Source organism: Phodopus roborovskii, unplaced genomic scaffold (assembly GCF_943737965.1).
Source record: "Phodopus roborovskii unplaced genomic scaffold, PHOROB, whole genome shotgun sequence".
Taxonomy (NCBI): Eukaryota; Metazoa; Chordata; class Mammalia; order Rodentia; family Cricetidae; genus Phodopus; species Phodopus roborovskii.
Window position 1 is genome coordinate 36,791,101 of NW_026126480.1, and position 15,562 is coordinate 36,806,662.

The following is a 15,562-nucleotide window of genomic DNA, read 5'->3' on the forward strand; positions in this document are numbered from 1 at the left end:
ACAGTTGTGATGATGGTAGTAGTGACACCTGATTATTTACTAAGATTCTGGGAAAACTTGCAAACTTAGTAAGCGTACACACACATGTTGGTGTCTCTGTTTCACGACCTTGCCCACCAAGGAAATTTAAGAAATGTCCTTCCTCCAAGAGAGAGAGGAGACCACCCTCCTGAGATACCAGAGTCTTGCCCCTGCCATCTATCCCCATCTGCAAGTGCAGATAGTTATAAGGCAGCCTGAGGCCCTGTATTTGTTCCTTCAATCTTAAGAGGGTGACAAGTGGGCCACAGGACACATATTTGCACAGTCACCCTTTCTCTGGAGACCAGAAAGCAGCCGGTTATTTTCCTGGGAAACAGCTCTATCAAGCTGACATCTGTTATTCTGAGGCGATCTGTGTGCCATAACAGTTTAAAAAACAGAGTTTAGATGCTTAAATAAGAAGAAAACAGTTTGCCTACGCTGCAAAACAGTAATATAAACCAAGCCAGAATTAGCAGAAGGGAAACATTTATCTTCCATCTAATCTCCAGACAAGACTTTGGGGAATGGTGTATAATTATGTTTATTAACATGGAAAGGAATTCACTATATATCAGTAAAGAAAAAAAAAGTGGTTGTAAACATGAAATTGAACTTTTTGAAGGAATATTGGCTCTGCCACTGGGCATGGACCAGGACCCCTCTGAGTGTCTTTGAAACCAACATGAAGACAAGACCAAGACTGTGTGTCCTATAGATTTCTTCTTGAGTGTGTGTGTGTACATGTGTGTGGAAGCCAGAGAAACAGGACACATTTTCTTTTTCATATGTGGACATGAGTGCACATATGTGGAGGGCACAGCACAACTTTTGATGACATTCTTTGGAGTCATCCCACCATTTTTCTTATAGTGTCTTTTACTGACTTGGAATTTACCAGTAGGCTAGGACAGGCTTGCTAGTGAGCCCAGGAACCTCCCTGTCTCCATCTCTCCAGCATTAGGGTTACAAGTATACACTGCTTCTGCTTCTTCTTCTTTTTTTTTTTTAATGTGAGTTCTGGGAATCAAATTCAGGGTCTCATGCTTGTGGGGCAAGCAGTGAGCAAACTGAACCACCTCCCCAACCTCTGGAGACATGCTTTCTAGACAACATAACCCAAGCTTTGCTCAAGCTGGAAGCTGGCCTGTTGTAGTGCAGGGAAAAGTCTTGAACTACCATGTCTAGAAAACCTAGTTCTTGTTCTGGTGCTACTGAGTACAGCCCCAGCCCACCCACGATAGTTTCAGCAACCCTGAAGGCCATGGGATGCTGAGAATATCACCTGCTGCGGTGTAGCGCTGCCTATGATGCGGGAGGAGAATGCGAGAGGCAAAACCCTCTGGCCTTCCCATCTTTACTGTTATGCCAGTGGCATGGGCTATGAAAAAGACCACTTGAAAATTTCAGATTCCAACCCTTTCCACACTCAACATATGGAGTATTTTTGGAGTGTCTCTGTGTGGCTTCTCTGGCCAAGCACCACTGAGTGGATCACTGCATTCAACAGGAAACAGACCTGGTACCTGCTTCTGGGAAGACAGAATGGGCAAAAGTCAAAAGAAGCCAGGAGAGGCCCCAAGTGAAGGGCTGATTCAAGAGGTCTCCCTGGAGCTAGCAGTCAGCTTGGAGTTTGACGCATGGGGGAAAGTGGGCCTCCAAGGTCAGGAGGAGGCAGAGGAGAATACTATACAAAGGTGGCCAAAAATACAGACCTGACACAAGGGCCAAGAGGTTGGAAAGAGTGAGCCTTGGGAATTACAGGAGCTGAGGCATGGCTGCACTCAGATCTCTCCGGTCTTGAAACCTCCAAGACCACAGTTGTGACCTGAATTTTCATTCTGAGGAGGAGGAGAGGGAGGACGGGGTGAGAAGGGAGGAGGAAGAGAAGAAGGCAACAGAGGGGACTTACGCAGGGTGAGCACATCTGGCCAAGTTTGTGCTTCTAACAGATACTAGGTAGAATGGGGGCAAGCAGAAGCGACATAAGCACTGGTAGGAACGAGGTCTCTTGATTAGGGTTGTGGTAGTGGAGATGGAAGCATGATGTATCATAGCTGGATCTTAAAGAGGAATCTAGAAGACTTGGGCTGGGAAGAAGTTTCGGTGTACTTGCTGAACAAGCATGAAGGCCTGAGTTCAGATCCTCTGCACCTCATAAGCAACAAACATGGTGTCTGTACATGTAAGCCTAGAGCAGGAGAGGCAGGGACAAAAAAGACAAGGTGGGGAGCAATTGTAGCAGAATTAAATTTTGACTTCCACACATGCAAGCACATCTCCACACACAGACATGCACACCTCCACACATGCATGCACACCTCCACACATGTGTGCACACTTCCACACACACATACACACATGCACACCTCCACACATGCATGCACACCTCCACACACAGACATGCACAACTCCACACATGCATACACACCTCCACACACAGACATGCACAACTCCACACATGCATACACACCTCCACACATGCGTGCACACTTCCACACACACATACACACATGCACACCTCCACACATGCATGCACACCTCCACACACAGACATGCACAACTCCACACATGCATGCACACCTCCACACACAGACATGCACATCTCCACACACAGACATGCACAACTCCACACATGCATGCACACCTCCACACACAGACATGCACAACTCCACACATGCATGCACACCTCCACACATGCATGCACACCTCCACACATGCATGCACACCTCCACACATGCATGCACACCTCCACACATGCATGCACACCTCCACACATGCATGCACACTTCCACACACACATACACACATGCACACCTCCACACATGCATGCACACCTCCACACACAGACATGCACACCTCCACACATACATGTACACTTCCACACACCCATACACACATGCACACCTCCACATGCAGACATGCACATCTCCACACAAAGACATGCACACCTCCACACACACATACACATATGCACACTTCCACACATGCATGCACACATGAATACACACACATATACGCCCCCCAAAAAATAACCCAAAACTCAAGATGACTTAGAGACCTGTCACATGTTATAGTGTGGGGGAAAAAGAGATGCTGTAATCACCCAGCTGCCTCTATCCTTTGGCTTTGTGAGAATTTGACAATGGCCCCCTTTCTCCAGGTGGCTGCAGCTTTGGGACCACCCTTCCAGTCCAGCCCCCCCACTCCCCTCTACCCCGGCACAGTTACCATCTGCTATGTTCTCACGCACAGGTTGCTACAAGAGAAACCCACGGTTTTCCATGTGACTTTCCACTCACAGTGCGGGTGGGAATCCTATGAAGGGTCACAGTGCCTGCTCAAGGGTTAGGGCTCATGTCAGCATTAAGGGTTCCTCATGCCCTTGCTAGCCCTTGGCCTCTTTATAGCGCTCACTGCCTTGTACCAAAGAATCTTGGGATGGAAGACAATTAAAAATGGAATCCCTAAAAGCTAATGGTACAAGACTATGGAGCACTTAAACAAATAAACATCCACAGGCAAAACGAAAGTAAATAGTAGCGGATGTAAATCCAGACTGTGTTCGCCTGATAGTTTGCAAAGCTTATAAACAACGAATCCTCCCCAAGGCAGAGTTGGGGCCTGGGAGCTGGCTATCAATTAATCAGTTTCTAACTCTATGACACATGACACAACCCACGCCCGTGTCCCAGTCAGCAGGACCATAGGAAGAAGCTCACCGCAGGCCTAGCTCTTCTCAGCTGAGGCTGAAATGGAAAGCTCCCACCACTGTCCATCTCAGACTAATACCCCAGATACAACCTAGCCTATGAGTTTCAGAGCAGAGCACAAATGGCTAGTCATGCCCATCAGCCCCTCTTGGAGGTCAGTGGCATTATCACCTGCCCAACCCCTTCCCCGAAGACAGGATTAATACAGCACTTTCCCCACGGCATTCTCATTGTATCCACTATTTGGCCCAGGATACACCTAGTAGGTGCTCATTAAATACTTGTTGGGTAAGAAATGAGCATGCTTGCTTCAAGGCCAGCACTCACACCAGCATGGCCTTGCAAAGATCTGTCCAATGAATCAATGGGTCAAAAGGGGAACTGGATCCGAAGGCAGGCGTGGCTCCACCCTCAGATTCTGCCTCTTACAAGCATGTATTTGTGTTTACCTTTTGACTCCTGTTCTCACCCCAGATCTCTTTGTGTGGAAGGATAAGACAAAGAAGCAGCAGTGGTCCCTGTCACCTTTAGAGGGGAGTCTGCCACAGAGACAGCACAGCAGGAGACAGCTCCACAGGCAGGGCACTCCCTGCCACACCTGACCACCTGAGCTCAATTCCTGGGACCCACGCAGTGGGAGGTGGGAGGTGGGAGCCAACTCCTGCAAATTTGTCTTGTGTGTGACCTACATATGCATGCCCTAGTGTGCACTTACACACACACACACAATTTTAACAATGAAAGAAGGGGGGGCAGTGCAGAACCCCCAGGGAGAAAACCACTGTGGCTTACTCTCAGAAAGTCAGGCAGGGCAGTGGAGTGGCTAGGAAGAGGAATGGGTGATCATAAGGTCAGAGGAAAAGGTCCCCTGGGCTGTGATCTCTGCAGGAGGGAAATGGAGATGGGACTCACACTGAGAATGAGCTGGAAACAGGCCTGTGAGTAGCCTGAGACTGAGCAGCAGCGAAGAAGGGAGCCTGTGGGCTCCAGGAGCTGATGCCATTATCTGCCTGCGGCATCAGCGTAGCCAGATTTTAAACAGATGCCCAGGCAGAGACAGAAAATGCACCATGGCCTGCAGGCTGAGGTCCCTGGAGACTGTTGTACTAAGCACTTCTTTTTATTCTGCTGCTGTGACCTTGCAAGGTCTGGAACCTTGCTGACACTGGAGAGGATGCTCCTCCCAGGGCTAGCCAACTTCCAGGCCATAAGCACCTGGATTGTATCTTTCATGCACAAAGCAACCATGTCAGAGCATGCCAACTATGCTATACCTTTTTCAGCCTCTTCCATGGTGGGTCTGTCCACCTACCCTCACTGCCCCACCGACAGGTGTGAGATATCTGGGGACAGTCATATCCAGGAGCCCAGTAAAAATATTCAGACTGGGCAATCCCAAACATCCTGGCCTTGCTTGCCTTACCCAGAAAATGTCAACAAAGGCTCACTCTGTAACCCCCCAACCACAGTTCTGCCTCCTGATAACACCCTTGTACAGCTAGCTCCACACAGCCCTACATGACTGTACATCCCTCCTCTTAGGAACTGAAAGCAACAAAATTGCTAAATAGTAACTGTTTTCTGGCTTGCTGACCTCACTAGACCTTAAAAAAAATAAATAAATAAAACTACATCTATAGATTTCAGTGGCCTGTGAATTGTCACAGTGTTTATCCCCCTCCAGTCCTGGCATCTAACATCCTCAGAACACTGCAGAATTGGCCTAGATACTAATCTGTGAATGGATGTTGAATGGATAGATGAAGAAGGGTGGGTGGGTGGATGGATAATGAGTCGGTGGATGATGGGCAGATGAGTAAATGGGTGTATGGATGATGGCTGAGTGGGCGGTTAGGTGGATGGACTGGACAGACACAGGGAAAAAAGTGAGGGGCTATATGGAAGCATTTATTTGGCTGCATGAATTCCCTACATTTCAATCTCATTGCAAACTCATTGTTTGGGTGCCAGATTCTGTATGTTCCTAAGTTTGGTAGTCAAGAAGTAAGGAGGGAGGGAATGAGAGAGGACACTTTTCTTTTTATGACAGCCTATTGGCTCTGAACCCAGTGATGTAAGAGAAGTCAGAAGGAGGCCTCCAGCTACTTCTGTCTCTGCCCATGCTGGGCTTTCTGAAAGGTTCTGAACTGGCCCCTTGCATCCTCGATGATATAGAGGGCCCTCTTCATCTTCCGTATCCCCTGATCCCCAGCATCCCTTGCATCCACAGTATCCCTGATCCCCTGCATCTCCTGATCCTCTGCATCTGCTGGTCCCCTGCATCCACAGCATCCCTGACCCCTTGTATCCCCTGAATCCCCGATTCCCTGCACCCCCTGATTCTCTGCATCCACTGTATCCCCCTGATAACCTGCATCTCTTGATCTCCTGCACCTCCTGAACCCCTGCATCTCCTGGCCCCCTGCATTCCCTGAGTCCCTGATCCTCTGCATACCCCTGATCTCCTGCATCCTCTGGTCCCTTGCATCCTTCCATTCTCAGCATCTCTGATCCCCAGAAGCTCTTGATCCCCAGTATCCCCTGCATTCCCTGCATCCCCCTGATCCCTTGCATAGTCCTGGCTAACCAAGCAAAGATGGAGTTGGAGGACCTGCACTGTTAACCTTTACTCTTTAAAATGCACTGATCTACTCTGCTTGTAGTGACAATACGGCTCTGGTAACAGGACCTTTGGGGCCATTCTCAGTGTCATGGTTCAGTCCCAGGTTCCAGCGATAGGCAGAGAAAGGACACACATAAGAGACATGTGTCTGCAGGATACGCAATGCCCTGGGTTTGTAGTTGCCAGCAGATACTTTGTCTTCAGCAGGGAATAGCTCCATAAAGGCCATTCCTCATTCCTCCTCTAAGTCCTGAGGAAAAAGACTGGAAGCAGCCAGAAGACTAGGGAGTCGAGATAGGGCAAGGTCACCAGAGGGTCATCATCAGGGAATAACTGTTAACGGTTTACCAGAGATGTCAGGACACTATATTTCTTTTGGATTTTGTATGTTTAAAATATTTCTTTTTTATTTTTATTTTATGTGTATGAGTGTTTTGCCTGCATGGATCTATGTGCACAATGCACTTGCAGTTCCCATAGAGTCCAGAAGAGGGCATTAAATCCCTTTCAACTGGAGTTAGAAATAGTTGTGAGTTACCATGCAGATGTTAGGAACTGAACCCAGGTCCTTTGCCACTGAGCCATCTCTCCCAGTCTTGATTATTTTGTGAGACAAGTTTTCACTATGTATCCCTGAGTAGCCTGAACTTTATATGTAGACCAGGATGGCCTTGAACTCACTGAGATCCACCTGCCTCTGCTTCCCAAGAGCTGGGATTAAAACACCCCTGGTAATCATAACTTTAAAGTGTGCCTCACCTTGTCTCTCAAGTGTCCTGGATTAAGTGGTAAGCGGCACAGTCACCTCCATGGCAGGGAATTTTGCAAATCATAGAGCCTGAGTCCAGGAGCCCCATAAGCAGCCGAGGCTCATTGTTTTGTGGGTACAAATGAGAGTTAGCAAACATGCTAGAGACAATCTAGCAACAGTGCTGAGCCCTGCAAGAGGGGTGAACGCCAGCTGAAGGGAACTGAGCCTGATAAGAGGCCCTGGTGGCCTCCACTGTACAACAGGGGTAACTGGAACCTACTGGTCATCCCCAGCCTCTCCACCCAGCTGCAGCAGGCTTTATGTGCAGACCAGGCTGGCCATGGACTTGAGCTTGAGACAGCTCTTCTTTCCCCTCATGGGAATTTCAAGCCAGAGTTCACAAATGGAGAAAGGCAGGAGAAGGTGCAAGGTTGATTTGTCCCTAGGTGGTAGAGGGGAAAGGGGGAACATCCCATCAACCCCAACTTCAGCACAAATCTAGTGCTGAGGTCCCACTGGACCCCACTGGACCCCACTGGGAGCAGTTGTCACCCCTGCCTGATTTCTCTTTTGTTTCCCCCTTGCCTAAGACAGTGTTTCCTTGGAAATGAACTTCAAGCGTGTTTCGTGAAATGTTATGGATTAAGGGACCAGGCCCCCTATATGAGAAATAACAGCCCTCTGCTAAGGCTGTCATTCAACTCCCCGAATCTTTAGCAACCATCAGAGACTTCTCTCCAGAGCGATCCAACCCCAAAGCAATCAGCGAGCAATCCCCACCACTCCTGTGTTTGTCAGACTGACAGTCTGTGGATGCGCACAACCCAGGACAGAAAGGCGAAGGCTAACAAAGTAGAAGCAACTCACGGGAAATTTAATTAAGATTGAAATGCTCTGAGCATCCAGTGTTGGAGAAATCTCATTTGTTTTGTGAACTGAAACTTTAAAGCTACTTTTGTTTTTAATGGAGGATTAGCTAGCATGCAGGAGTCACCGGTCAAACTGTTAATAAAATACACATCTTTCGGGGAGGTCTTTCATACTTCAGTCCTCAACCATAACAAAGCAATGACAACCCTGAATAGTTCCAAGAGTCCATCCGCTGCTCCATGGGGTGAAGAAGGAAGATCTTAGCTCTCAGGTGCAGGTGTTGTAAATTCTGGAAGCTCGTTTAGCTGTGGTTTGAGCATCCGGAGGTTCTTCTTCCTCTTCGTCAGTCCGTGTGTGGTTCAAAAACACATCAGACTTCAAGAAGCGGCTGTAGCTGTCATACTTCATGAGATTGAAGATCTAGAGAGGAAGGAGAGAGAGCCTGAGGGCTACTACCAACTCAGACCAGCAGTCACCATTTCATAGACCTACCAAGGGTCAGAGTAATACCCTCATGCACGCACGTGAGCACACACACACACACACACACACACACATACACACACACACACACACACACACACACACACACACGCACGCGCCAGTATAGGACCCATGAAAAGGCGCAGGTAAGAGTGTTTGCTAATGACCTATGTTCCATCCCCAAGACACACAGCAGAAAAAGAGAGAATTGACTTTCAAAAGTTGTCCTCCAACCTCCACACACATGCCATGGCCTGCACATGCCTGCACTGATACACACATCACACATACACACACTTGTTATAATAACAAGAAGAATACTAGGATAGGGCTGTGCTGGACAAGGCAAACATCCTGAACGTTTTCGTTCATTGTGTAACAGTTTCAATGGACTCTATAGATGAGAGAATCACGCACACGAATACATCTTTATTTCCCATGGAAGTATAAATGCACAGAGCCCGAGTCATACCTTCGCCTCAAATGGCCCTTTAAGAGTCTCAACTGGCTGGGTACCTGGCACATGCCTTTAATCCCAGCACTCTGGCGTTCAAGCTCGACCTTGGCCGAGCTACACAGTGGCTACACAGTGAGTGTGACTCCAGCTTGAGCTACATGAGAACTTGTCTCAAAAACAACAACATCTTTTTAAAGCCAAATATTAAAACCCAGTAAGTTTGGGGTTGGATATCTCAAACCTCTAACCATGCCAAGAGACAAAGGGAGCATACATATCTCATGCAGGGGAGGGAGTGTGCATGCAGTCTCCATCAGGAGAGACCGCAGGACCGTCTCAGCTGCAGGAAACACCGAAGTCAGCAGCAGGGCAGACCCCTGCACAGCCAGACAGGCCAAGGCCTCCAGAAAGCAGAGCGGTAACTGGGACTGAGAAGGACCCCGACAGAGCCTGAGTCCTGGGGACTAGGAAGAGCTGCAGCTGCTGGCACTACACATGCACTATGTGGAGGCTGTCTCCACACAGAAGCCCTATCTCTGGGCCACGCCCCTGGATTCACCCCTGCTTACCTTCCCTCACCCTACAACACGGGGGAGGACAAGGAAAGGAAGGGCACTTTTTTCTGCTGGTGTAGAGTCATCTTTTCAAGCTACTCTCTCTCTCTCTCTTCCCTCTTTCCCTCTCTCTCTCTCTCTGTTCCCCTGTCTGGCCCCCTCTCTCCCTCTCTCTCTCTTCTCCCCTCTCTCCCTCTGTCTGTCTATCTGTCTGTCTATGCCTCTTACCTTAAGATTAAAGAGCCACTAGGCACACCAAGGTGCCTTCCTGTACAGCACTAGCTCAGGCTTGGCTGAATAGAAAGTTCCAGAATGCCACTCACTGTCAGGTGGGGTTGTCAAGTGAGTGACAAAATCCTGACGCCTTTAAATTGGCCTTCTCCCAGTACATACAGGGCTGAGGCCTCAGGAAATCTACTTGGAAGGCAGGAGGTGCTTGGGGGAAAGGACAGGAACCTTCTATCTTTCACCTTCATGTTCTCAAAAGGGCCACGGGAGAACTAAACCACCCATTGTGTAGAGACCACACTCAGGAAACGTCAGGCACTTGGGCTGTCCATAGACTGTCCGACCCACGCCTGCCATTCCCCTGGGGCCATTCTTACCCAAGCTCTGGAGTAGTTACCTATTTTGTATCAATATTGTAAGTTTTGTTTGTTTGTTTGTTTTTTGTTTTTCAAGACAGGGTTTCTCTGTGTAACCACTCTGGCCATCCTGGAACTCACTTTGTAGACCAGGCTGGCCTCGAACTCACAGAGATCTGCCTGTCTCTGCCTCCCAACTGCTGGAAAGGCATGTGCCACCACAACTTGCTCAATTTAAAGTGAATGTAATGGCTAATGTGTGGACACATCACTTTTTATGAAAATATAACAGCCCAGAAATCAAGAAAATCAGCAGAGGGAAGAGGGCTGGGGGTACGAAACCCATTCTCCTTCCTGGGCCTCCCTCAGACATGCTAGGCAGGTGTCAATGCGAGGCGCCACTGGGAAACCTTCAGCCCTTCAGTACATGGACATCCAAGGGGATCTTACAGGTGCCTGCCTGGCTCAGAACCCAGAACAGATTCTGCAGGTGCGACTAAGGCAGCCGGCTCCATGAGGAGCTCCTGGCATGCAGCCCTGTACCCCTGTCACTTCCCCCAGGTCCCTAGCAAAGGCAGCCAGCACCCGTGGCAGGGGAAGGGCCTCCCATCTGAAGTCTCTGTGGGTGGGAGGGGAGTATCCTGTTTGCCTCTGTGACTCTGAAGCTTCAGAGAGAAGAGGAGGGTGCGTGTTGCAGGCACCCAGGGTGTGTGGAGGTGAGAGTGAGTCAGGAAGGCCGCTTCATTTGGGGATGTACCAAGAGCCCCAGAGGCTCTGCATCCCGCTGCCCCAGCTCTTGGGAGAGCTGGCTCAGCAATTAAGAGCACTTGTTGCTCTTGCAGAGGACCCGCATTGGATTCCCAGCACACACGTGCTAACTCACAATGGAGTTATCATCTGTAACTCCAGTCCCAGGGGATCTGATGCTCTCTTCTGACTTCTCAGGGCACCAGGACACCAGGCACACATGTGGTACCTAGACATACATGCAGGCAAAATACTCATACATATAAAATAATAAAATAAATGAAAGTATTAATTTTATCACTGTGGGTTTGGGGGAGGAGGAATGTGAGTGTAGCACACATGGACCTAAGTCAGAGGACAACTTTTGGGTACTGGTTCTCTTCTTCTACCACAGAATCCAAGTATCAAACTTAGGTTCGTGAGCAAATGCTCTTACCTACTGAGTCATCGTGCTGGCCCTGTCACAAATTATTTAACAAGCTCACAAGGCCATTCCATGGGGTGGGCAGGTGTGACATGCCCAGCCAGCCCCAAAATCCTCAGGCTGTGGTTTCTGGAAGTCTGGCTTTCATCACCTCTAGGGACTAGGGACTAGGAAGCAGTAGGCCCATGAAGACTTCATCTTCCTAGTTGTTTGTGGCCCTGTGGCTCTGCTTGAGATCCAGAGTCCAGCTTCCTAATGCACAGACATGAGGGTGTTTCCATGATAGAGCCCCTCACGGGCGATAGGCGACCAGGTACTACAGAACATGCAGAAGTTGACTACAAATCCATCGCAAGCTACACACCACAGCCTATCACAGGGCAAAGGGCCATGACGGACGGACGGAGCCCAGCATATGTTTCCCATGTGTTGAGCAGACAGTCAGGTGAGGACCAACATTGCTGATGGGTGTGTGGCCACACACTCGAGGCATCGATTGGATGGAACATTCTCCCATGAAACTATCACAGCGCCCTGGGAACTGTGGTTTCACGGAAGGGGAAAATAGGGACTTGGGGCTAGTGCTTGCCAGGATGGCAAAACAGAACCTCGAACAAATTTTCCTCATAGTTCCAGAGGCCAGGATCTGAGGTTAAGCTGCCAGCCGACTGATTTCTTCCAGGACCTCTCTCTGTGTGTCACATGGCCATCCCCATGCGTGCCTTCTAAGAACACCCATGAGGAGCCAGCAGGATGGTACAGCAGGTGAGAGTGCTTGCCGTGAGGGCCTGGTAAGCAGAGTTTGGTTTCCAGAAGCCACATAAACATGGGAGGAGAGAACCCAGCTCCTCAAAGTTGTCCTCCACTCACGAGTGGTCACACACATTAACACACACATAAACACAACACTTTAAAAACAAACACTCGTCACTTTGGATCAGGGCCCACCCATATGGCCTTAATTAACTTAATTACCCTGTCTCCACATACAGTCACATTCCGGAGCACTGTAAGTGAGGACTTCAGCATAGTGAATGGGACTGGAGTAGAAGGGCAGAATTCAGTCGTAACTGTGGCAGCTTACCTCTTTATCCCATATGCCACACCCTCATGTGACACTTGGGTGACAGAACACTATGCGGTTATTAAGCATGAGATACTTGCCACACAGCCTGAAGACCTGTGCTTGCTTCCTGGACCCACGTGGTGGAAGAGCCAACTCCTGTAGGCTGTGTTGACTCCAATGCATGTGCCCTGGCACTTGTACTCCCCGCCCCTCAAATAAATAAGTAAATAAATAAATAAAATAAAAAAGTGGTCTACGAGATGGGTAGGTAGCTCTTGGAATGGCAAGGTAGGCAGATCAGAAGTTCAAGACCAGCCTGGGCCACACAGGTAGGCTCCAGGCCAGCCTTTCACTACATGAGAAAACAAAAAACAAAACAAAACAAAAGCCAAGAAAAATAAGATTTGCAAAGAGTTGAACGTGGAAACTTGCCCATAAGCATTAAATGATTGAGGCCAGGTGGTGGTGGCACGAGCCTTTAATCCCACCACTCAGGAGACAGAGGCAGGAGGATCAGGAGGATCTACAGAGCAAGTTCCAGGACAGGCTCCAAAGCCACAGAGAAACTCTATCTCAAAAAACCAAACCAAGCAAAACAAAACAAAACAAAATAAAACAAAACAAAAGCAAAAAAAAAAAAAAAGAAAGAAAGAAAGAAAGAAAGAAAAAAGAAAAGGAAAGGAAAGAAAAAATGAAGACATATATCCATCTAGAACCTCAAAATGTGACTTTATTTGGAAACAGATCTAGTGATGACTAACGAGCTGAAATCACCCTACAGGGTATGGGGACCCCAGTCCAAACACTGGTGGTTTTCTCAAAAGAGGGTACAACATACAGAGAGACCAAGAAAGAAGGAAGCCACCTGACAACCGTGACAGAGGCAGAAGTCACAAGGCACAGCCTACAGATTCCAAGGATGACAAGCAACTGACCAGAAGCTGGAAGGGGAAGGCAAGTTCGTCTTCTAGAGCCTTCTTTAGGAGCCCAGACCCTGGCCACAGATGGTTTCAGACTCCTAGTCTAGCTGTTTGAAAACATGTGAATTGGCGGACAGTTAGGACAACATTAGGAAGCTGCCAACACAGAGGCACAGACATGAACTCTCTCACAGTTCTGAAGACGGCAGTTGAGGGTCAAGGTGCTAGGGAACTTGAACTCCAGCAGAGACGAGCTGGTCCCCAGGATCTGAATTGGTTCTAATAAAGCCAGGCCTCTCACAGGCAAATCTGGCCCCACCAGCACAACTGACCCGGGCCTAAACAATGTGGTCAGAATCCTAGACATCTGCAGGGAAGAGGAAAAGATGGAGACAACTCAGACAGGGGAGGAAGAAGGGGAAGTGGCCAGGAGGCCTCTGAGCACAGCCCAAGGGTGATTGGTCTCCAGCAGGTAAAGCAGAAACTGTGAGTAGGCAGCCTGGCTGCTCCTGGGATTCCCACCCCCCCCCCCCCAAGACAGATGTGGCTTAGCAAGGGTCTTCAGTCCCCAATCTTCATGTCTGCACTATAAACTGTTTAGCCCCATTATTTGGGATTCCCTGTGGACTGGGAGGAAAGAGCGATGGCATGTTCTGTACCTGTACCCTGCCCTTTGCCATCCCGGCAAGGTCCCAGCATCACCCAGACACCCACCCATGCCTCCTCAAGTCCCAGATGGAGCTGCAAGGGAAACCAAACCAAACCAAACCAAACACACCCTTGCATTGCCCAGCACACTGCTCCAGGGAAGGGTACTCCACCAGAAGCTCTCAGCTCAGAGCGGCAGCCGCTCCAGGTTAATAAACTGACTCCATCCACTGTATTTTGACCTGATAAATATTTGATCACCTCAGAATCAAGTACATTAGAAGGGCTAAATGAAATACCTCCCTCCCTTCTTTTCCAGGTTACTTCAACCCACATAAGGAGGAAAAATTTTAAACTTTCAATGTAACATGAAGTTTGCTAATGGGATTTCGCTAATTCGTCATTCTAGAGCATTCTCTCCCTCTCCCTCCCCCCCTCTGTCTCTGTCTCTCCTCAAACCTACAGAACTGATGTACCCACCTGTGAGATGGGTGTCCCTCTCCCTCTTCTGAAGGACTGGGATAAACCCAGGAGGTCTGAGGGTAGCTGGCAGACAGCACTTAAAGCTGTAAGGTCAATCTGAAAGTCCTTCATGCCCCACCCTGCCAAAGGCGCCTGACCACACAGACGTGGAACCCCTTTGCTCTCTGGAAACTGCTTGTTCCTGGGCCTGGTTTGATCTATGGGACTGAATGTCGACAGTACAGGTAAGACAGTGATGGCATGCACCCTAGCTCTGATTGCCAATCACAGCCCAGAAAGAGGGACAATGGTGGTACAGGGGGGCTCAGACCAAGGTCCTATGAGGAGAAACCCGCAGGCCAGGCAGCACTTCCCATCACCATTCTACCCCCCACCCCCACACACACACTTCTAATGGTGTGGGGTAAGAGGGTGAGAAACACAATTAGTTCTAGGGAGATTCAGAAACAGCACTGAGAAAATGGTCCAGGCCTGGTTCCTTCCTCTATTGAAGAACGACGCCCAAATTCCCAAATATTGTTTATAAATGTTTGTTTTCATTTAAATGGACTTGGTTATAAATGGTTAATGATCACAACCAATATTCTTTTTAAAGGTAAAAAGGGAATTATGGTATAGATATGAATACTTTGTTTTGGAATGGATTTTCATTTATTGATACAATTTAATGTCAATTTTGTGAGATGTGTATTTCTCCTCTTGTTTAGGTATTGTGTTTATATAGAAATATAATGTAGTACAGATTATAGATAATTACCTATGATAGTCAAAGCTTAGAGTTAAGTTAGTTAGGTTTTCAAGATACACAGAGATGTATTTGAGATAGATAGCAATTCTTCAAACCTTTCAAAGACCTACAGAATATGGCATTTAAAATGGTTTAGGGTTTTTCTTGACAAAGAGACACTGTTGCTCCTGACAGCACTGTGCACTTTCCCGAAAATATGTTGGACACTGTTGTTGCTCCTGCTGGAGTTCAATCTCGCCTCAGCTAATGGCCTGTTGGTCATAGAACTGCCCCCACCTTGACCACTGATTTGGACATATAGTCCTATGTGCTTACAGGAGACAAATATAAAAGACTGCTTGACCTTGCCAAGTCAGGGTAAGACAGCCATTCTATTTCCCTGCTGTTGTTGTGGTCTGTCAAGTTCTCTTGGCCTTAGCCAAATCTGGGTGTACCAACGTCGCTGTGAGACCTAGGGTGACTGTTCAGGT

The 15,562-nt window shown here is 48.4% G+C and overlaps 1 protein-coding gene across 2 annotated transcripts in view; it reads right to left on the reverse strand.

The window, feature by feature from the left end:
* Positions 1–7,961: 7,961 nt before the first annotated feature.
* Positions 7,962–15,562, reverse strand: part of Rgs10 (regulator of G protein signaling 10) — a 42,642-nt gene continuing 35,041 nt past the window's right edge. For both annotated transcript variants that reach the window (XM_051193120.1, XM_051193121.1), the window contains exon 5: positions 7,962–8,398. In XM_051193120.1, coding sequence (XP_051049077.1) covers positions 8,246–8,398 — 153 coding nt within the window. In that variant the 3' untranslated portion in view covers positions 7,962–8,245. The remainder of the gene's footprint in view (positions 8,399–15,562) is intronic.